This window comes from Mus pahari, chromosome 16 (assembly GCF_900095145.1).
Source record: "Mus pahari chromosome 16, PAHARI_EIJ_v1.1, whole genome shotgun sequence".
NCBI lineage: Eukaryota > Metazoa > Chordata > Mammalia > Rodentia > Muridae > Mus > Mus pahari.
In genome coordinates this window covers 59,453,841-59,476,402 of record NC_034605.1, presented here as the reverse complement: position 1 = coordinate 59,476,402, position 22,562 = coordinate 59,453,841, and the positions used below count along the sequence as shown (strand labels likewise).

Below are 22,562 nucleotides of genomic sequence, written 5' to 3'. Positions count from 1 at the left end.
GTCTACCAAGATCCCAGATAGCAGAGGACTTACTCGGCCAGACAAAGAGGGGTTCAGACAAAGCTAATGGATCTAAAACCAAACCCTCATCAGGGGCTTAATTTTAAAAGCCATCAGAGTTCACTGTACTCTGCGGTGCGTGCCTGTAATCCCAGAACTCCAAAGGCAGAGGCAAGAGAGTTACTTCAAGTTTGAGGCTGGCCTACATAGCAATTTCCAGGCCAGCCAGGACTGTACAAAGAGACTGTATCCCAAAACAACAAAATAACAAAGACTTTTAAAAAAGAAAGAAAAAATAGTAATTTTTTGAGAATCTTCAGGATGCAAAGAGACAGGACTTTAAGAGAGACCAGTGAGTGACAGGGACCCGAGTGCTGCCAGGGACGTGACCAGACAAGGTGCGAGGACACTGAGCCAAGCCTCTCAGTGCTCTCGGTGGCAGGAGCACAAATGACATGGCTGACAGGCGTGTCCTGGACCAGTAAGACTTCACTTCTTCATCCACTCTCTCCTCCCAATGGCGCTTCCGGCAGGGGCTGTAAATGTCTCCCAGAGTCCTCTCAGGCACTAGGGAGACGGTAAGGTAACCCCGAGCGCTACTTGTACAGTTCATTTCATATCGCAGTATTACTGTCATTCACATCCCCAAAGGGTGTCTAACGTGCAAATGGTCTGCATTATTAGTGTAGCCTGCTGAAGTGTTATATTTAGCAATCTTACTACTGGTTTCATCTTAGAAATTCAGCCACATCTACAGTTACTTTTCTTACACCTGCAACCATGAAACATAGAAAGGGGCAGAAGGATTCCTAGTCTGTTCTATTTGTTTGCTCTTTTCCTTTTTTCCTCCAAGCCAGTTTCTCTGTGTAGAAGTTGCTCTGTAGACTAGGCTAGCCCCTGCCTCTCGAGTGCTAGAATCAAAGGCATGTGCCACCATTACCCAACTTTTGCTATTTTAAAACTTAGTTCCTCCTCCAATCTTCTCTAGTTCTGGAAGGCCCACAGCACGCCTGCTTACAGCCCTTAAGTTCAGTTAGGTGCCATGAGCGAGGGCATCACACCACGCTGGAGGTACACTAGCCCTGCTTTTTCTAGCCAGCATCCTGTTACCGTAATTCATCGCTGAGATTTTGATTCTTCCATTTGCACGGTTTATCAAACTGATGGCAATCTTTATTATTTACAAATCTATCTTTGTTCCCTGGCAGATATTAATGTATCTTGTAGACTAAAACTGTGACTGCTGAACTAGGGACGTCATTGGCTTGGCAGAGTACGTGCCTAGCACACCTAAAGTCTGAGTCTGTCCTCAGCCCCACAGAAGCTGGGTATGATGGCGGATGCCTGGCCTCCTAGCACTTCAGAGGGTGGAGAACTGAAGGCCACCCTCAGCAACTCCACATGCTCAAGGCCAGTCTGGGCCCCATCTCAGACAGAGACTGGCACTGGTCTGATCTGGTGGTGGCTTCAGAGGCCCTACTCCCTGCCCTCTGCGGTCCAGTCCACACTTGCTGTCTTCCCCTCACTGTGAGCACTGCCTACCCACAGATGTATGTATCTCCTTGGACGGGACAGGAGCAGGGAGACTGCACAGTCTCCATTTACTGACCACAGAACAGGTTGGGATTTCTCCATGAACCTCGGAACAGCGCAGAGCTTCAGTCCTGCCACTGTACAGACTCTGCAAGGTCGAGGCCTGTGACATGCAAGGCTGTGGAAAGACAACATGTAACCTACTGCTGAAAAAAGGAGCAGGCAAGGCCCTTGTTTCCAGACTTCAGCAGAGCTCACAGACATATACTACCTGTCATTCAACTCAAGACATATTCCTACAAACCTGTTCATAAAGGCTGCCAGGAGCTTGCCACATAAAGGCACAGTGAACGGTTTCTGCACTCGGCTATAAAGCGGACATCTCTCTCTCATGGAGCTGACACACACTTGCTATGGAATACTTATGTTTACAGCTCAAGCTACTGAAGGCCATCAAGGAACCCCCTCTGAAGGAGCAAAGCCACCCAATGGCAGCACTCTGAAAGGCAAATAATGATACAGAAAACGAAAAAGTAATCACCCCCCCCACACACACACAAAAAAAGCTGTTTTCCTCATAAAGGCAGGAATGGCACTCTAAAAAGTCAAGCCAAAATAACATTTTCAGCAGAAGAACAAAGTGGCTCTGTATATTTTCAAAAGGCACCTGAAAATAAACTTTCTCACTCTGATAGGCAAATTAGGCCTTTTTCTTTAACAAAGTAGTGTCTTCATTCTCAGGCCATAACTGCTCCCTAGAAAGTGGCTAAGAGTCCTAAGGACAAGGCACAGAGAACTAAATGGGTATCTTAAGAGTGTTCACATCCAACAGTGTTGTGGAGATTAGCATCCATGCAGGCTCTAAAAGGATGAAAAGGAAGAGGCAGCATGAAGATGCAGAGAGACAAGGCCACACTCTTTGCTGTATGAGATGCGACATGAACTATCCCAAACCCCTGCTGTGATTCATTTACACCAACAGCCTCACTCTTGGGCCAACAAAGAGCCACTGATGGCCAGAGTGCATAAGTCCTTGTATGACAAGCCTGGTAAAGAGCAAAGGTGTTCATACATAACCTTTCAATATCATAACACTCCTAACACTGTAGGGGATTAACAGGCACCTTAGCTGGAGCTATAGAAGAACAACATTATAAACTAAATAGAAAGTTAAAGGCTAGAAAAAGCAGCACAGCTTGCAGCTGTCTTCTCTAAGTGGTAGTGTTGTACAAAGGAGTGCCAAGGCGGCGAGGAGGAGAGCTAAGACCGGGTCACCCAACAGTATTCTACCAGAGGCTACACTGAGACACTCACCCATAAAAGTGCGAAATGAAAAGATTAATGCACAGTAAAATCAGAGTTCTTGAATCAGTGGCCCAAAGCAGCAAACTATGCTGAACCAGGCCACAGAGCACACAGTAACTAGCTGCTAAGTAGAACTTATGACAAATTTGAGTAAATGACAAATACTTGAGATTTTTAAGAAGGAAATGTTTTACAAAAGATATATGCCATGAAGTCACATTACACTGATGAATATTATCTATATTAAATGTAAATGCATGACATCCAGAAATCTACCACCTTGCTTTCACTGAACACGTTAGGACTGTAGTGTCCTTCAAATAAGATTCAACAGTTTCCTTTAAGCAAGCCCTACTTTTAAGGTCCTGCAAACAATGTATGCTTTATCAAAGGTGGAAGGGCAAAGAAATTCCCAGAGGAATATCGTCTACTGCTTTCCACAATGTATGTTCTCTTAAAGGATAAAATTTCATTATGTGATGTACTACTTTGTAAAAAAAATAACAATTTTAAAAACTGTTGGGACAATAAGCAAAAGCACGTTCCAGTTTAAGATCAATGCTAAACATTTCAACAGGGGCAAAATACTCTACATCGTTTACAATACTTTTGAAAGTTAATCACAATGAACATGAATACAAACAAATGTAATATCATCATAAAATACAAATGTGTTGGTCACAATTACGTAGAAAAAATAATCTGTTTTCCATGTCAGCTCACAGCATCTGTACTGGAAATTCCTCTAAAATTAAAACAAGTCCACTAAAAGTATAGTTGAAAAGAATCCTTCTGCACTATGAAACAGAAGAAATGGGGTTCAGCGGAGAGCCCATCTGAGTAAGGACTTTATCCAGCCACTGCAGAGGCCCGTGGAGGTGAATCTCAATCCAGCATGGAGTACTGGTGACATCCTGTCGGTGGTACTCCGCTCCCCAACCCTGGAAATGAACAGACAGCAAAGCAAATCCCTCTTGAACAGTCAACAGTCAACGGTCGACACCAACTTTAACAATCAAAAGCTTAACTGTAGAAACACATAAGACTTACTTAAACTAAACAATTACAGAAAGCCAGTAAGCACTCACATGGTATTAAAAGACACAGTTGCAGTATTCAACACTTCAACAAGCAACAGAACTTCTCAGACACAGACCTACAGGACTAAGAACACCGTTCACTGTTACAAAGGCTCCCGACTAAGATCCTTTACAGCTAAATCATGCCCTGCTGTGATACACATTCTCACTGAGTAAAGCCCACGCCTCACGGGGCAGGCTGGGGCCCCTGTCCCTGCGTGCTTGTATCTGATGAGACAGAGTGGACACTGACCAACCCACATCGTGTAGTTCCCTGCATGCCAGAGTCCCATCAAGCCATTATCCCTAAGGGCGAGAAACTAACCAGATAAAGTGAGCTTCGGGTAAGAACTGAAAAATGTGGGGTTCTGTTTTTCTTTTTCTTTTTTTTTGGTTTAACTTTCATTTTCCTGATTTATCAAGTTTTCTGTCCTGCTGATTATAGTAGCTCTGCTCTAGGGAAATTAGGGGGATGGAGGAAAGAGAAATGGGGAAGTAGGGGAACCAGATAATAAAAAAAAAGCCACACTTCAAAAGAGGGAGAGAAAGTAAATTCAGACCTTTGATAAACAGCAAGGAAACTGTGGACTGGGCTTACATGCCAAAATCAAAACCAAACCAAACAAGCCCACGTCTGCTGTTCCTGACCTAGGAGGAGCGCTTCCAACTGCCGAAACTCACCACTTTGAGTCTCTCAGCATCTTGTTAATGAGACACAATCTTTATAACGTTCAGTGAGATCAAGCCATGAGAGTGGCAGGCTTTATAAACCCTTTGCCTCAGGCCTGAGACACAAGTAAAGCGGTGTAGTACTGTAAGTGTCCCTGCCGCCTTACTGCAGGAGAAGCCGAGCCAGCCAAAATGCAACGCTAATACTAAATACTAACAATTTAGTCTACTAGGTGAAATACTTTGCAAATCGAATATCTACCCATTATTAAAATTAATCTTGGATCTTATGTGTAGATTACAAAATGAATCATATGGTTAAAGTGATAAATTCAAAAATTTTACTTAAATGTATGAAATTGAGTCAAAAACACTGATTAACTTCATTTAATAATTTCTTATAATGTATACACACTTATAATGACTAAAGTCACATTATACATCATAGCTACTCACCTTGACAAAACTCATTCGAATGGTACACATCTTGGTGAGCTCATACACAGCCTCGAACCCGTGGTTGACTGACTGAGCCAGAAGCTGAGCAAACTCCTGATTGTTAAAAATCTTGAGACTGCAGCTGCTGGGGATCTTACAGACGGTGGTGGGATGGAAGCCATGGTGAAAGTTGCAGTTCCTACTCTGAACAAAGATGCTGCTGTCACTAAGACACTCAGCATACACCTCCCCACCAACGTAGTATAGATGAACACCTTAAAGAGACAGGCAACAAGGGAGATGGCTTAGCAAACCGTTGTGAGATGCCACAGACAACGTAGAGTGCGACCAAAGCACCCAGGATATACAGCAAACTCCAGTAATGCTCAGATTACAACTACCACTAGATGGCCTTCGGCAGCCAAGAATGATCCCCACAACTCAAGAGGGACAAGCCTCAGGCTGGAGTTGGCAGGTCTGTAAACTGCCTGACCCCAGGGTTTGTGTTCCCTTTTCTCACCACCATTTGTTTCTCTAGAAAGGAAAAGATGCTCTTTAACATTTCTTTTTATGAATACTTTTTTAAAAATCATCATAAATGTTATTTAGTGATGTTTTCCACCCTGTTTGCTAACAAAGAAAACCACCACCGCATTTTAATCATTACCCACAGAAACCAAGACATACATACGTGATTCCAGATTACAGAAAGTTTTAAGATAGCAGGCTCATTTTCCTTTACTTTTAAAAACCTTCTCTCTTTCCTTCTGGTTTTGTTTGTTTTTAAATGAAAGTGGAGCAATGGCTCAAAAGTTAGGAGCACTGGCTGCTCTTGAAGAGGACCCATATTGGGTTGCCAGCACCCACATGGAGGCTCACAACCATCTAACTCCAGTCCCAGGAGATGCCCCTCTCCTGGCCTCTAAAGGCACTGTATACATGCAATACTCAGACATACCTGTAGGCAAAATACCTATACACACAAAATAATATAACTTTTTAAAGTTTTTTAGAAATATACTTATGAGAAACCAGTTATAATAGTAAAATTTAAGCTTTATTACTAAAAAGCTGACTCACAAAATACTTTTCCAATATATCTAAGAATTACTTCAAGATTTTCTTCCCCACAGGTAAACAGTGCTACAAATTTGCTGTATATCCTTTTAAATGCAGCACACATTGAGTTACTGTGGTGTTTTGAATAAGCTTGGCCCAGGGAGTGGCACTATTAGGAGATGTGGCCTTGTTGAAGGAAGTGTGTCATTGTGGGAATGGCTTTGAGACCCTCCTCCTAGCTGCCTGAGGACAGGTTTCCTTTGGATAAAGATAAAGAACTCTCAGCTCCTCCAGCCCCATGTCTGCTTGAACTCTACCATGCTCCCGCTATGATGATAATGGACTGAACCTCCAAACCTGTAAATCAGCCCCAATAAAATGCTGTCCTTGTAAGAGCTGCCTTGGTCATGACGTCTGTTGACAGAAATAATACCCTAACATATATGCTTCTATAGAATATATTTGTGTGCTTCTGGGGATAGGAGGATTTGCTGTTTTTGTGTTTGCTTGCTTATTTTTTTTTATAAAGGAAACGGGTGTCACAGTCTGTTGCTCAGAAGCACACAGTCTTGCTTCACTCATAGACAGCATGCTGCCAATGGCCATACTGTAGACAAGAGAGAATACTGACTGCCCTCAATGGACACATTTCCATTATTGTCTATGATCACACAAGATGCCTACTTTAGCAGGATCTCCATAAATGTAAATCTCTATTCAAATACAAGTCACAGAACTGTGTCAGCATATGGTATTAAGAAACTGTGGCTTGCCTCTGAGTAAACAGAAATGGACTCTGGAGTGGGAACACTGGCAAGTAAGTGAAAACTGATCCAAAGAGATGTCCCTTAAATGATCTCACTGTAGGGGATCTGACAGAACAACATATACAGGAGACACAGTTCACAAAAAAGGTCAGGAAAAGTTGACAACAAAATCAATAAAAACTGTTCACATTGTTTTGTTGTTTGTTTGGAGTATTTTTATTTGTTTGTTTGTGTTAAGAATGTCTTGCTATGTAGCCCAGGCTGGCCTTGAACTTGGGACCTACTTGCCTTAGCCCCCCTAGTGCTGGGATTACATGTGTAAGCCACTGCACCTGGCTTCAGATTATTTTTCTGAATCTTATCTATAAGAAAACCTACCACAATTATTGTTATCTGCCATTGTTAACATTTCCAACTAAGATGTAAATCAAAGGAGCACAGAACAGCGGGGCACACAAGCCAGGCAGCCCTGCTCTTGGGACATGCAGTGCACCCTACAGAGGCAGACCCTCTGAGGTATGACACTGCATCCCATGAAGTATGCAAAGTGTGCCAACCAAGATCCATGTTGGTTTATAGGGAAACTGATGCATGAGGCCTCTGGATATCCTCACTCTATTTTCCACCCCAAACTCCACTGCCTCCATACTGTGCTAATCTTACAGGAACAAACACTCCAAGTTCAATAATTTTACATTTCTATTCCCTCATTAACATGCACATATTTTTCAAAGATTTTATATACATATACATATATATATATATACACACACACATATATACATACATATGTATACATTCAGAGAGTAAAAGAAAGAGAGACAGACAGACAGACAGAGAACGAGGCATGCAATGTACTAGTTACTGGGGATACTGCTGTGAACAAGGTAAATTTCTATCCCTTATATTCCAATTAGGCCCTAACTTAATTTGTCCTAATTGTTAGGGTAAATACTCAAGAAATGAATTATAGGATTTCAGATCTTCAGTACTAGAAACAAAACCTAAGCAGGATAAAAAAGAGAGGACTAGCTGTATCTTTATTTAATCACATTCTTTAATATTTGCAACTTGAGGTAAATGCCATGCCTTAAGACTTTTTGGATAGTTCAATGAATTGTATCCAGCTAGTACAAAAACATGATTTAATTCAACTGAATGAAAAGAAACGACAAGATTACCTTTTCCAATATGCCGCCTAGTGTTTTCAATAGTTGAATTACGATTAACATTTGACAACAATCCCAGGCAGAATCTACTTTTGTTATTTGAAGGATCTGTAAATCCATCTACTAACACACTAGTAGAAGATGCATGAAAAGCTTCGCCAACACGATTGTTTAATTCATAGTAGACAATTGAACACCAGTGTTTGGGCTCTTCATAGGCGACAGGCTGAACATCTGAAAACACAAGAGAGGTTTAATAACTGATTATCTGAAACACCAACTTCTTTGTAAATTTACCATTTGTCCTAACCATTATGTGACAAAGAAAATAGATACTTCATTTAAATTTCACTGACATCCTGGCTTAGAGTCCAAGGCAACTTACATTGGCCTGCTCCAGACAGCTATAATAAAATATCACAGACTGAGAGGCTTAAATCCAAGACAAAACAACAATAGCAAAACCACCACAATTGTTTCTCACAGTCTGCTCTAGAGGCTCAGCTATCAAGGTATCAGCAGATGTGCTGTCTAGTAGAGTGTGCATGCGTGTATGAGCGTTCGAGTGTGAATGCAAATGTGCAGGTGTGTGTGCGTGTAGATGAAGAGACCAGAGGACAACTTTTAGAAGTTGGTTCTTGCCTTCTACTTTCTTTTAAGTCAGGGTCTCTCTTGTTTCTGCTTTACCACATACTCCAGGTTAGCTGACCTTTGAAATTTAGGAAATTCTCCTGTATCCACTTCCATCTTACTGCAAAAGTGCTGCAAACACAGAGATAGGCAACGGTTCTTTGTATAGTGGTTCCAGGGATCCGAAATGAGGTCGGCAGGCTTGTAGAAGCAAGCGCTTTTTAAACACAGAGCCAGCTTCCTGGCCTCTGTATCTAATCATGTAAAGACAATTGTATCTCAAAGACCCTAATCTCAGGAATTTATTTAAGCCTAATAGCCTCTTAAATGGCCTTATCTCTAAGTAGCATTATACCGAGGGTTAGGTTTCAACATAATCAGAGAAACTAACAATAGGTCCATTACTATTTCACCCCATCTCACATAAATCTCATCTCCCAAGTCCCCAGAGTCTTAGTCCACACCGGCAAGGCTGCGGTAAGTAGTGTCCTGTAGAGGTTGCTCTAAGCATCATCAGCCCATGCACGGCTCAGCCCCTGATGAAACAATCACCCTTAGGGACAGCTCTTCTGAGCTTACAACCAACAGCTTAAAATGTCCTGTCTTAGAAAAGTCTAACAGGCTCGCTTACCCCATCCACCTGTGTACCCTCACGTCAAATGAACTGCTCCTGACGGAGGGAACTAATCAGGTCCATACTCCACACCCACACTAATCACTCTCAAATGTCAATCTCAAAGTTTCTCTCCAAGCACACATTATTATTTACAATGTGTAGAAAATGAAAAATCTCTTAAATCTTAAGTTCTTTTTAAAGTAACAGGTCCCCCCCCCTTTAATCTTTCTTTTTAATATATTATTAGTAGCAATCAGGAGAAACCAGCCAATCTCTTGCATAAAAATATCTCCTGCTAAAGAACAGATTGTGCATCTCTAAAGTGCTACAGCAGCACCCATTCTAGGTACCAACTTCTCTCAGGTGGCTCAGGATGATCTAGTAAACAGCACTGATGGAGTGATGCAAGCAACAGAGCTCTGCTCTCACAGTCCTGTGTCAGGGAGGGAGTCTGGGATCAAGGTGGCAGTAGCTTCAGTGTTTACTGAAGGGCCACTTCCTGGCTGTAGACGACTCTTTGCTAGCACAGCCTTTGCTTGGTTTGTGCTCAAGGACAGAGAAAGAGTAAGGGACCTCCTCTTATAAGGATACTCACCACACCAGGAGGGCCACTCCTCCTGGCCTCACTCAGACCCACCTGCGTCCTGAAAGCCCACATGTCCAAATACCGCCACGGGGCTTAGGGGTTCTCTAACACTCTGGGAAGGACACAATTCCCAATGCAATAGCAACAGCACACCCGAAACAGGTCTACAATAAACTAATACAGCCTTAGTCAAGTAAAACTCTTTTCCAGCAACTAAAAATATTTTTCATCAGTACCTGTAAGATTATTTTAAACAAAAAGATGAACTAAAAAAACTAAGTAAAGTTCTGAGCAAACCAGTACTGCAGAAAACCTAGTTCCTCACCATTAGGTAAGCATTAGCTGTGGTTACCATCACAGTAACACACACTCATACACACTCATCTTTAGAATGGGTAAATAGCAGCATCTTTTTACTTTGTCTGTGGTGTGCTGTGGTGTATGTGTGAATGCCAGGGACAGCTCAAGTGCTGCCCCTGCCTTACAGGAATAAGTACTGCCCCTGCCTTACAGCAGTCAGTACTGCCCCTGCCTTACAGNAGTACTGCCCCTGCCTTACAGCAGTCAGTACTGCCCCTGCCTTACAGCAGTCAGTACTGCCCCTGCCTTACAGCAGTAAGTACTGACCCTGCCTTACAGCAGTCAGTACTGCCCCTGCCTTACAGCAGTCAGTACTGCCCCTGCCTTACAGCAGTCAGTACTGACCCTGCCTTACAGCAGTCAGTACTGCCCCTGCCTTACAGGAATAAGTGCTGTGTGAGGAAGGGCCCTTAGGCTGTCTGCTACTTGGTTTGGAAGACTGGCTGGCTCTCAAACTTGCTGGGATTCTTCTGTCTCCAAGTGCCTTCCCCTGGGGGAGAAGTGTGGGGATTAAAGGTGTGCTGTGTGCCTGGCTTCTGTATGAATGCTGCCAATCTGAACTCGGCCCCCACCCCCCATATGTGCACAGCAAGACTTTCCTCAGAGACATCTTCCTAGCACCTACAGTGTTAGTATCTGATCTTGTAAAAACGATTGTAGCAATGTAGATGGTAATGTACCAATGTACAATGGTAAGTAACATTGTGGGAAAAAACACCACCACCCTTTCTTATTTGTCAACTAAAACCTCCTATGCACTACCCCACTGACTTCTCAGGCATGACTAGAAGCAAGAAGAGCATGGACAAAGACAAACAGCAGAGAGCAAGCTGGCAAGGATGTCAGGATGTAGGAGACTGGGAATGCTTATGTAGTGCCACTGGGAACACAGTGCTGCTGCTGTACGGAGTCTGGTGGTTTCAAAGGTTAAGCAAGATTAGCACAGAACAGAAATTCTACTCCCAAATATATGTAGCATTCAGAGAGATGGGACTGTACAAAGAGACTCAAATAACAGCCTGCTATGAGACAGCCAGAAAGCAGAATGAAGGCAAGTAAGTATTCATAAACAGATAAGTGGATACACAAAACATAGGTGCCATGCCATAGACTAGAATGTAGTCAGCCCTAATGAGAAATGAGATTTGAACATATACTGTGACATGTATAACCCTTGGCAAGGCCAAGCAAACAAAAAGAAGCCAGGTACAGAAGGACATATAGGTACTGGATAAGCCACCTAGATCAGATACCCAGATAGGAAAGTTCAGACAGGACGTGGGTAACTACTGATGAGGACTGGGGGAAGGAAAATAGGGAAATTCATAATGGGCAGAGTCTATGCAGGAGGATGACACATTCTGGAAGCAGAGAGCGCCAATGGCTGCACAATGCTGAATGTATTCCTATTACTGAACTCAACATTTTAACAACAGTCCCCAAATACATGAAGCAAACATCAAAAGAACTGAAAGTAGAAACAGATACAATTCTATCCTAATTGTTGGAGACTCAAATCTTTCACTCTCAATTTGAACAGAACAGTTAAAAAGAAAATAAGCAAGAATACAGAAAAGTTGAGCACTGTGATCCAACCGACAGCCTAGCATAACTGCAGAGTCACAATCTCCACTCCGTTAGAGCTGCAGACCTGGGGCAGCATCTGAGCAGTGCCTGCCACAGCTTACACAGCAGTGCAAAGATGGGCAGAGCACAGCAGCTCCTCAGTGGAGAGTGGGCAGACAAAGGTGGCACACACAAGGGAATACTGCTCACCTAAGGAACTGAAACCTGACAAATACAACAGACTCTGGTCTCAAGGCTGTCGTGCTAAGAGAAAGAAGCCTCGCACCACATGGACGAGTCAGTGGAAGTGGAGAAGTGTGGACAAAGGGTACACTGTGGGACACACTGGGACACACTACAACTTCCAGGGTGAGATCTTTTTCTCCCTTGTGGGGGATGTTGCAAGGGTGGGAGGGTAGGTATAGGAGGGGAGGACAAGTGGGACTGGGGTGCATGATATAAATCTCACAAAGAACAAATAACCAAAAAGAATAGGTAAAAAACCAAACCAACCAAACAAACAACAAAAAATCTCTACATTTTGATCCCAAACTTCACATAGTTGCCAAAACCACTAACCTAACTCACATCAACTTTATAGTCAAGGTTCTTTCACAAGTGAGCAAGAGTTGGAAAAACCCAGTGGGAGATTATTTACCTAGAGTATGAGGCCCTGGGTTGAATTCCTAGCACTGCAAAAAAGTAAAGAAAAGTGGCCAAGACGTTAAAAGAAGTAAACATAATCCCAACGAGAGACAACAGAGCACTGCTCTCACCTCTGCTGGATATGCTGGGCATGGTCTGAGGAATCATGGTACTGCTTGTATCCATAGGCTGGGAATTATCTGGAGCCATCTGATCATCAGGTGGCATATAGGCAGGGGGAGGGGTGTCAGCTAAGAGAAAGAGAATGAGACACATCAATTCCTCGAAGACTAAGGTCTTCATTCTGCCCAAAGCTATTACTCTAAAAGCATGTTTTAAGTTACAAGGTTATCAGCAGGATTCATTACTGAGCGCATACAGATGTAGGACATGCACTGTTCAAGAGCAGAAAAGAGCACGCATAGCATCCCCTGCAGACCTATTATCAGCGTACGTATTACTCAGTCCCTTGGTAATCCAGGATACCAGGATTAACATGGAACACAAGATCAAGTTTTTTTTCTTTAATCTATGTTCAAAGACACTGCAGCTACTGCACAGCAATCTGAGGCTACATATCACCTAGTGCACACAGCACAGGAGATTTTACAGTACCATCAGCATCACATACTGCTGTGTCACTCCAAGTTTGCTTTAACAGTAACAACAGTTATTTCATTCTGTTGCAATGTCCCCAGTAACCATCATGCCCTAGTAAATGGGCATTAAAATCTATTAATTTTATTTATTAAATTAATAAAAATCTTTGGGCTTCTAACACTCAGAGTTGTGAATTTTTTTTGCAAATGTTACAGTTAGACTTACTTTTCTCAGTAACTATAAAGTTGAAGAGAAGTTCTTTTTTGCCCTCAAGGTTATGAGGTATCTTGAGACAGAGTTATATATGGCACTGAAATCTAAGATGAAGCATTCACATTTGTTTTTGAGATAACTCTTAACAGCAAATTAAAAACTTGGACTTAATTCCCCAATTTTCAGATTTTTAAACATAAAGGAACTTGAAAAATAAATTCAAGAATATGTCATCAACAGCAAGATCTTACATAATAATAATAGTTCACTCAGAAGACTGACACTTAAAACAAGTGCCTAGTTTTGGAGATCATTTTTTCTATCAGTAAAGTCTTACCTGGGAGCTGAAATGGACTTCCAGGTCCAGAGCTTGCTGGGGAGTTGGGATATGTGCTGCTCGCAGGGGAAGGAGGATAGGGGCTATTCGGAGATAAGGGAAAAGGAGCATTGTTGGGCTGGTGGAAAGAATCGGGAAACGTGGCGTTTTGTGGCATGTGCGGTTCATTGTGGCTCAGGTTCCTGAACTGAACCAGAAGGCTGTGTTGTGGATTGAATTCATTGTGACGAGGCACTAACACTGGAGGTAAGACTGAAAGAAAAACAAACATCAATCAGAAAAACAAGTCACAGCCAGTCAGGAACCTTTAAGGGGTGGTGATTAAAGTTTACTGTTAGGAGGGGCAGAAACTGGATTTGTATTTACGTCATAACCAAACCCTAAAACCTTTAGCATTCAGCCCGTGTGAAGGACTCTGGAAGCAGGAAGTTCATAAAGGACTGCATTCTCCATCTGTAGTGCATACATCATTTTAAAAGACAGCCATAATAAGCACTTAATGCAACTTACGAGAATTCAAGAATTGTGCATGTCCAGCCAGCAGAGTACCAAATACTGTGAAAATACTAACACCTGACTGGACCAAGAGGACGTCACCTGAGGATGCCAGGAGTGAAGAGAGACAGACAGGTGGGGAAGAGACAGTCACTGATCTACACAGATGTAAGATTACAGATGAGTTGAGGTCAGTATGTGGAACCCTGAGAACTCTACATTCCCAACGCTGACCACTTTCAGAGTCAGTCAGAGGGCTCGTGTTTAGCATTTAGAGAACTGAACCGGTAAGGCCTCCTCAACGAAGCAACAATTCTCCAGAGTGAAAAGGCCTTTCCTTCAAAATCAGCCCTCAAAATACAACTTCATCTGTAGTCCTTTTCCACTGTTTATTCGAATGACTCTCGCAGTTTTCAGTTCTAAGTAGCTGTGTGTGAACACTTCCTCTCTGCCCACTCCCCATATGCTCTGCTTGGATCTCTCTGGAGAAATGATCCTTCATTTCAAACTAGCTTGGGGAACATGTTTAAGCACTGGCATAGACGCCGACTCACCGAATCTCCCGACAACTCTGTAAGGTCATTAATAGTAGTACTATCCAGCTGAAAGATTCTGTAATTTCTATTACCTGAGGTTACAGGTAATAAATATATAGTAAAATCATAACTCCAGGACTTATAACCTTAGCCAACAGATAAATCTTTCAAGTCAAACAGATCCTGGCACATCTCAGCTGGCCTTACTTTCATGCTCACCATACCTTTCATTATTGTTTTCTCTCTGCGACACTTCCTCATGCCACTCTGTGCACTCTTGTATAAGTTAAGGCTTAGCTACTTTGTCTACAACATTAAAACATAGACTGTATTGTTGTGGGATGTCGGTGCTTTCTCCATCTCTAACTCTCCACGAGAAAACACCAGAGTTAGGAAAGCACATCTGTCCACCCGTGCTCCCTGCTCACTGCAGCCAGCCACCAACGACCTCCTTTATTAGTACAGGACCAGGAGAGGTACCTACTGTCCCTAGCTGGTCAAGGAGGGACCCTAGCTAGGCTAGCCCTCCTGAGTGAAGCTACCCCTTCCCCAGGAGAGGTGTAGACTTTCGGCCAAGCATGAGGGTTCTATAGTTTTATTTATCCATCAGCTGAACTAGCAAGACATTTCCAAAGTTAATGTATCATAACCACTGCTGTGCTTCATATGGAATGGTAAGGTGGACTAAAAGAAAGACAGTTCTGCTGCCCACCGTCATCACACGCCCACTGTGAGAAGGAAGACATACAATTCTTAGATGGATTGCTAGCAAATACTTAGCTTGAGAAGTTTTCAGAAAAGATTCCTCCATTAAATATGCCCTGTTCTTCCTCAATTCCCTCATATTATAGCTCTCCTTGGGTTTCATAAGAAACTGAGATCCACCTCACATATAGAGCAGCAGCTCTAACGTTCATAGTTAATGTTAACCAATAACTCAGGTCACTAGTCTTTTAGCCTCCACATTCAACTACACAAGGCTTACAATTCCTCCAGTGTGGAAGACAGAGTCTGGATAGTCATGTAATTGGATAAACCTCCCCCTTCAGCATATGGCCTATGACTTGCTCCTAAACAACAGAATTATGGGCAAAGTAATGGGGAAGCTTTTAAGAATTCAATGCTCTCTTGCAGGAAAACTCTCTTCTTACCATCATCACATGCATGCATGCTATCATAGATAGTCTGGTAGAGAGAAAATCTACTACTGTTAGAGAGAATGGCAGTACAAGAGCAAATATACAGGTGACCTACTGAGGATGAAGGCCGTGTAGTAAAACAAATGAAGGCGGTCTTCAGCCAATCACCAGCAAGCATCCAATGCCCTATACAGGAACTAAATCTCGTCACATCTGAACTCCTGAGATAAACCCAGCCCTGACCAACACCTTGACTAGAAACTCATAAAAGATGCTGCTAAGGTGACTAATGCCTAACCTCCAGAAAATATAAGGTAATACATGTGTGTTGGGTTTAAACTACCACATGTGTGGCTAGTTATTATGTAGCAACTAAAATAACTAAGAACCCAACTTGTATCTCAGCTGTGGTAGTGAATCTATCTTGCAAAGTTCACAAGCTGGAAACTTAATTCCCAAAGTGGCAATGTTGAGAGGTGGGGTCTCACCAGAAGTAATGAGATGATGTCATTGTGGCAGTGAACTCTTTGTTACATGAACAGGTTGCTTGGGCTAGGGTGTAGCTCCATAGTAGAGTACTTGCTTAAAATGCACAAGACTGGTTTTGATGCTGGCACCAAAGAAAACTAAAGGTAGGTTTCTCTGTACATCTCGTTCCCTTGCGTCCTCTCTGGCTCATTCACACCCATGCCACTCTACTGTTCTAGGGGAGAGTTCATTTTAAGACCCTCACCTCTGGTCTCTTAATCCTGAACTGTCTACCCTCCACAATTTCTATTAATCTTTAACAAAGGCTAAAGTAACCTTTTAGTTAGTAAACCAAATTACATGCAAATTGGGGAGGTTCGAGTTGGTTTTGCTTTTAATTCTTTACAGTTGCGTGAATTTATCCAGCCTGTGTGGTAGTCTGCTAAGAAGCAATAAAAGGACTAAGATATCAGCTTATGCAATTAATTCACTGTAAAAAAAAAAATAACTGACCACTGTACCTAGAAAAGAGTATTATTCTAGACACTGAAGAATGAGAAATGAGTAAGGAAAGACCTCCCTCTCAACTCCTAAGAGCTGTCTCTGATCTCCACATGTCCCATGACATAAGCGCGCGCACACACACACACACACACACACACATACACACACGCATGAAGTAAAAATAATTTAGTGAAAAAGACATGTAGAGAAGGAAAATGTAAAGCCAGAAAAATTGACAGTGTGTGACAACAAAGTTCCCAAACAGGAGAGGAGGAGAGAAGGATCTAGTGTGAATATGGAACATGTGTTTAGCATGACATGTAGGCCACAGAAAGGAAATGGGTGCTACTAGAGAAAGTATCAATAGCAGTCAAGAGTTGAATGTTCACAAAAGCTAAATTGAAAAGCTAGAATTCCTTCTAAGATGGAATCTCTAAAAAGGTTGATACAGCCTTTTAAGCTAATAAGCCTAGTTGCCTAGTTGTATGCATATTGGTAAGAGACAAGTTGATGTTTTTAATTCTTAGTACAGTGAAACTTACCTGGACTCTCCACTCTCTTATAGTGGTATGGATTGATACAAACTTCCTTTTGCTTAGATCCAAAAGGAAATTCACAAATATCCAATGGTTTTAGCTCGTGATGGCTCTGCAAATCTGGCCAGCGCCAAACACGGCAATATATAACATGGGGCAAGCCTTTCCTGTGCGAGACTTGAAGGCGTCCATCCAAGGACCTGGGGATCGTGACACACTTGCTTGGCTGTCCTGGGCTGCTCAAGGCTTTCTCCAGCTCCTCCATAGCACCCTTCTTCTTCTTCAGCTTTTTCACTAAAGCATCCACTGCCTTTTCTGCCCATTTCTCTTCCTCGTCACCTTGTTTCCAGCCCAACAATCGCTTCACGGCTGGACTAGTGAAAGAAAACAAGCTGGCCATTGACGTCATTTGATAGGAATCTTCAGACACTTTCCTGTAATCAAAGTCAAGGTACAAAAAGGACTCGTGGGTCGCAGGCGAAAAGTCACATGCAGGTCTTCAGCAGAAGGTCCAAGTGCAGGGGGGAGTGGCATTTAACTTGACAGGTGCCATAGACTTCTTCTGTTAGTACAAGTCCTGAAAGAGAGGGCAAAAGGAGCCTGATTTAGTCTAAGAAGACTCGTCAGCACAAGTGAAAAACATTTTATCCAAAATAAAGGTAGAGAAGCATTCAAAGTAAAACAAAAAGCATAAAACCAGAAAACAAAAATATCTCTAAAATGCCAGTAGCTACACACTCCCTTCTTCAGAAACAAATACTTCAGTGGCAAAGCAGAGGGTCAAAGAGCCATCTATGATGAGCAGACTCAGAATAAGACTTGTCATGATATGTACCAAATGTCAAACACAGCCTAACACATATCATTACCAGGAAGGGTCACCTATCTACTTTTAAAAGTAAAAATACTGAGGAAATCTAGAACACAAATGTTATTCAATTCCTCAAAATGTCAGTTTGTACTTTACAATGTCTATATTTAAGCACATTAACTGAGGAAGACGCTCCAGCAAGAGGCAGCTATGTGCCGTGGCACTCCAGTGTTATGAGTGGGTAAAAAGATCACTGTGGTACCAACTGCAATTAAAAAGGCTGTGAAATAGCAGGTCAATGTTTAGAAAACAAACGCCAAATAAAAAAATGTTTAATCAAGAAAGGGAAGGAACACTAGCAGACTCATTCTCTGACGCATCACCAGGTGAGAGCCCAACACGAGAAGCAAGAAAGCTATAGAGACCAACTTCCCTGAAGAAAGCTATAGAGACCAACTTCCCTGAACACCAGACAAAAATTCTCAGTAAAATTCTTGCAAACCTAACTCAAGAATACAATACCGTAACATTTTGGTATCATTCCATGAATGCATGAATCAGCAACACACACATATCATTAAGTGTCAGATGTAACACAACATATAAAAACACTTAAAGACAAAAATCACACCATAATCTCAAGAGATAAACAAAAAAAAACTCTGACAGTGCACAACATCCTTGCAGACTCAAAGCATGAACATACTTCAGTATAATGAAGACCCTAGGTAGCAAGCCTATAGCCATCAATCTATAAATTTGAAAAATCTGGGAGCATCCTCTGAAGCTGAGGGCAAGAGGCTGTGCTTTGCACACTCCTATTAAACATAATGTTCAGGGGCTGGAGTGGTGGCTCAGAGGTTAAGAGTACTGACTGCTCTTCCAGAGGTCCTTAGTTCAATTCCCAGCAACCACATGGTGGCTCACAACCATCTGCAATGTGAGCAATTCCCTCTTCTGGTGTGTCTGTAAACATCTACAGTGCACTCATATATATAAAATAAATAAATAAATAAATCTAAAAAAAAAAAAACAAAAAACAATGTTCAATGTCTTAGCTAGAGCACAAAGACAAGAGAAAGAAATGAAAAGGACACAAATAAAAAGGTGTCAAATTGTCCCAACTTCCAGATAACACAGTCCTATAATTATAAAATGCTGAGTGTTCTACCAGAAATATCCAGAAATATCCTTAAATCTGCTAAACAATCAGTAAAGTAAGAGGATCCAGAGTCAAAACACAAAACAGTAGCTTTCCTTCATATCAATACCAAACTTGCCAAGAAAGAAACCATTCGCAATAGCTTTAAAAAGTGAGAACTCAACCTACTAAAGCGGTGACAAATATCTAAAACACACCTATAAAGACACTGAGTACATGGCCATAGTCTCAGGACCAATGCTGCAAAAGTGGCTCTTAAGATATCGCCCTTAAATCTACAGAGGCAGCACAGTCCCATAATCATATTCTTCACAGAAACTGAACAAATGATCCTGAGATGCCAAAGACTCCAATAACCAAAGCGACCCTAAGGAGCAAGGAATGCTGCAAGCCCCACAGCACTCAGCCTCAGCTCATCCCACAGAGCCAGCGGAGCTCCATCTCTAGGTTACTATCAGGAAAACAGACATGTGGGCCAACGGAGTGGAATGTAGGACCAGAAAGAAGCCCACACTGCAACAGCCAAACATATACTAGAAAAAAAGAAATGTTCTTCATCAAATGGAACATGAAATTTACATATTAACATGCAGAAGAATCAATTCCAAATGGATCAAAGATCTGAATTGTAAGACCCGAAACTCTTCAGACTGCTAGAGGAAACCACAGATAAAACTCATTAAGATAGATACACATGAGGACTATCTTATTTAAAATGAGTCCAACAACACAGGAACTATGCCCAAGAATGGATAAATGGGATGACAGGAAACTAAAAGGCTCTGGACAGAAAAGGTACCAATCAGCAGAGTGAGGAGACAGATTACAGAACTGCGGGAAACTCTTCGGCAAGGACACAGCCTACGGATTGATCCCTAGGATAATGAGCCATAAATAGTAACACCAGAAAGATCACCCAATCAAAAAGCAGGCTAGTAAAATGACAGTTTTCAAAAGAAGAAGAAATACAAATGGCCAATAAATGTTTTTGAGTGTTACATCTTTAGCCATCAGGAAAACACAAACTAAAATCACTGAGAGATTCTATTTTACTCAGACAGAATGGCTGTCATGAAGAAAACAGCAAACACTGGGGAAGAAAGAACTCTTGCTCGCTGCAGACTGGCACAGCTACATGGGAATTACTGCAATGGTTCCTAAAGAACTAAACACTAGCCTACCACCTGACACAGCCATATCACTCACTACAGGCTCTGTGTCCAAAGGGCTCTTAATATGCCAAAGAGGTGGAGGAGCAATTAAATATTCATGATAATGCAGACCAAACAGAACTCTCATATACTGCAGCTTAGCCACTTTAGAAAATGCTTGACAGGATACACTAATACTGAATAATGATCCCTATGGCCCACCAATTCTACTTCCAGGTATCTGTCTGACATAAATGAATGCTGTGAACTGAAGAGACAAGTACATGTCCAGAGTATGTAAAAGTCGCAGATCATGGAAATGGAATTCATACAATAAAATATATCACTCCAGACACTAAATATGACTAGACTTCAGATATAAAAACGAAAAAAATTACATATCACATTATTCTATCTTATGACATTCAAAAGTGGACAAAACTGATGGAGTGCTGTAGAGACTTCAAGTGGTCCTAAGAAGGGGTTCCAAAATCTTCTATGGAGCTTGAAATTGTATCTTAATCTGGTGAAGACATGAGATTACAGGCAGATACCTGTAAGATCGGTATGCTTCATCAAATGACATACTCAATATCCTACTTACTGTCAATTAAGTTACTTCAAGTTCACCCTCTGCAAGCCAACAAGGGACCTAAGTGTCTCCCAGATCAGAAATAAAAGACATGATCGTTCACACACAGCAAGCAGTATAAACACCAACATGACTCAAGGTCTCCTTTGCCTCCAAGATGCACATGAGCAATGCAACAGGGCCCAGTGGATTTGTTCCTGGGGTCTGGATGTGAATACTGAGGTTTGTGAATCTACTACTTTTATGGTAGTATTATAAAACATATTCTTTCCAAGAAACTCATGAGTAATTTGACTTTGAAAAGATTAACAGAAATCTTTAGGAGAAATATATACACATATACACACAGGCAGATTCTCTCTCTCTCTCTCTCTCTCTCACACACACACACACACACACACACAAATCCACATACAAGTGCACACACACAAATAAACATGCATACACACAAAGATGACAGAAAGATGTAAAATATAGACATTTAGGATATTTTTGGTTTAAGGTCTCACTTTGTAGCCCAGACCAGCCCTGAAGTCTTGATTCTCTTGCCCCTGTCCTGAGTTCTGAGATAACAAGCATGAGCCAGCACACCTGACTCTTACACATATTTTACACATATTTTTAAAAAATAAAAACTTAATGTTAATGCTGTTAATGCCATGTTAAAGGATGTTGTTACCTATTCTATGAGGAAAATTAAATGTAATCATTTGCATTGATTCATTCACTGTTTATCTTAACAATTCATGCCTGTTCATAATTTAAAATTAAGCATTTTCTTTTCACAGCAAAATTCAAGAACTGAGGGGAGGGAAAGATGGCTCAGTAGTTAAGAATACTGGCTGCTCTTCCAGAGGACCTGGATTCCATTCCCAGCACCCATATGGCAGCTCACAACTGTCTAAAACTCTAGTTCCAGAAGACCTGACACCCTTACACATTCAAAATACCAATGCACATAAAATACAAATAAGTACATTTAAAAAGATGAATCATTGAAGGTATATACTCTAATTCTTAAAAACAAATATACAAAACAAACAAACAAAACTCCAAGAAGTGCTTTTACATTAAGTGAGCACTTTCCTGACCAGTTATCACTGTCACAGAGTGATCAAACTTCTGCTTTTGGGTGAAAAACTGATATACATAACTAAGTATCAATGAAATTAGCAGTGTATCTCATTAGCATGCTGCTGGTGTGTGGCTAAAGCAAGCTTTCTCCTTCCCAGCCCTGACTCATGGCAAACTTAGGGAAATGGCTGTGTGCTAGGTGCACTGTGCATTGTGTTGATGCTGTGAGGTAAAAACTCTGCTTCATGTAGTCGGCTACTACAGAGTTTTTCACCCAAAAGCAGCAGTAATTACTAAACAACACAAGACATTTCATTAATATAAATAGGTGAAATACACAACATAAATATAGTGGTGATCTTGGGCTACTTCACTTTGTGCTCCTGGTAGGTTGCACTTCCAGTCACCTGCCTCACAGCAATTTGGATCTGCAAATGAAACACAGACACAGACACACAGACACACAGACACAGACACACACACACACACACACACACACACACACACACACACACACACACA

General features: G+C 41.7%; 1 protein-coding gene across 4 annotated transcripts in view; it reads right to left on the bottom strand.

Annotated features, from left to right (window-relative positions):
• Positions 1 to 234: 234 nt before the first annotated feature.
• The window catches only part of Smad5 (SMAD family member 5), a 30,808-nt gene continuing 8,480 nt past the window's right edge, over positions 235 to 22,562 (bottom strand). For all 4 annotated transcript variants that reach the window (XM_021215282.2, XM_029547463.1, XM_021215281.2 and 1 more), the window contains exons 2-7: positions 17,257 to 17,827; positions 13,573 to 13,824; positions 12,554 to 12,673; positions 8,032 to 8,253; positions 5,043 to 5,299; positions 235 to 3,779 (exon numbers count right to left, since the gene is read on the bottom strand). In XM_021215282.2, coding sequence (XP_021070941.1) covers positions 3,636 to 3,779; positions 5,043 to 5,299; positions 8,032 to 8,253; positions 12,554 to 12,673; positions 13,573 to 13,824; positions 17,257 to 17,659 — 1,398 coding nt within the window. In that variant the 5' untranslated portion in view covers positions 17,660 to 17,827 and the 3' untranslated portion in view covers positions 235 to 3,635. The remainder of the gene's footprint in view (positions 3,780 to 5,042; positions 5,300 to 8,031; positions 8,254 to 12,553; positions 12,674 to 13,572; positions 13,825 to 17,256; positions 17,828 to 22,562) is intronic.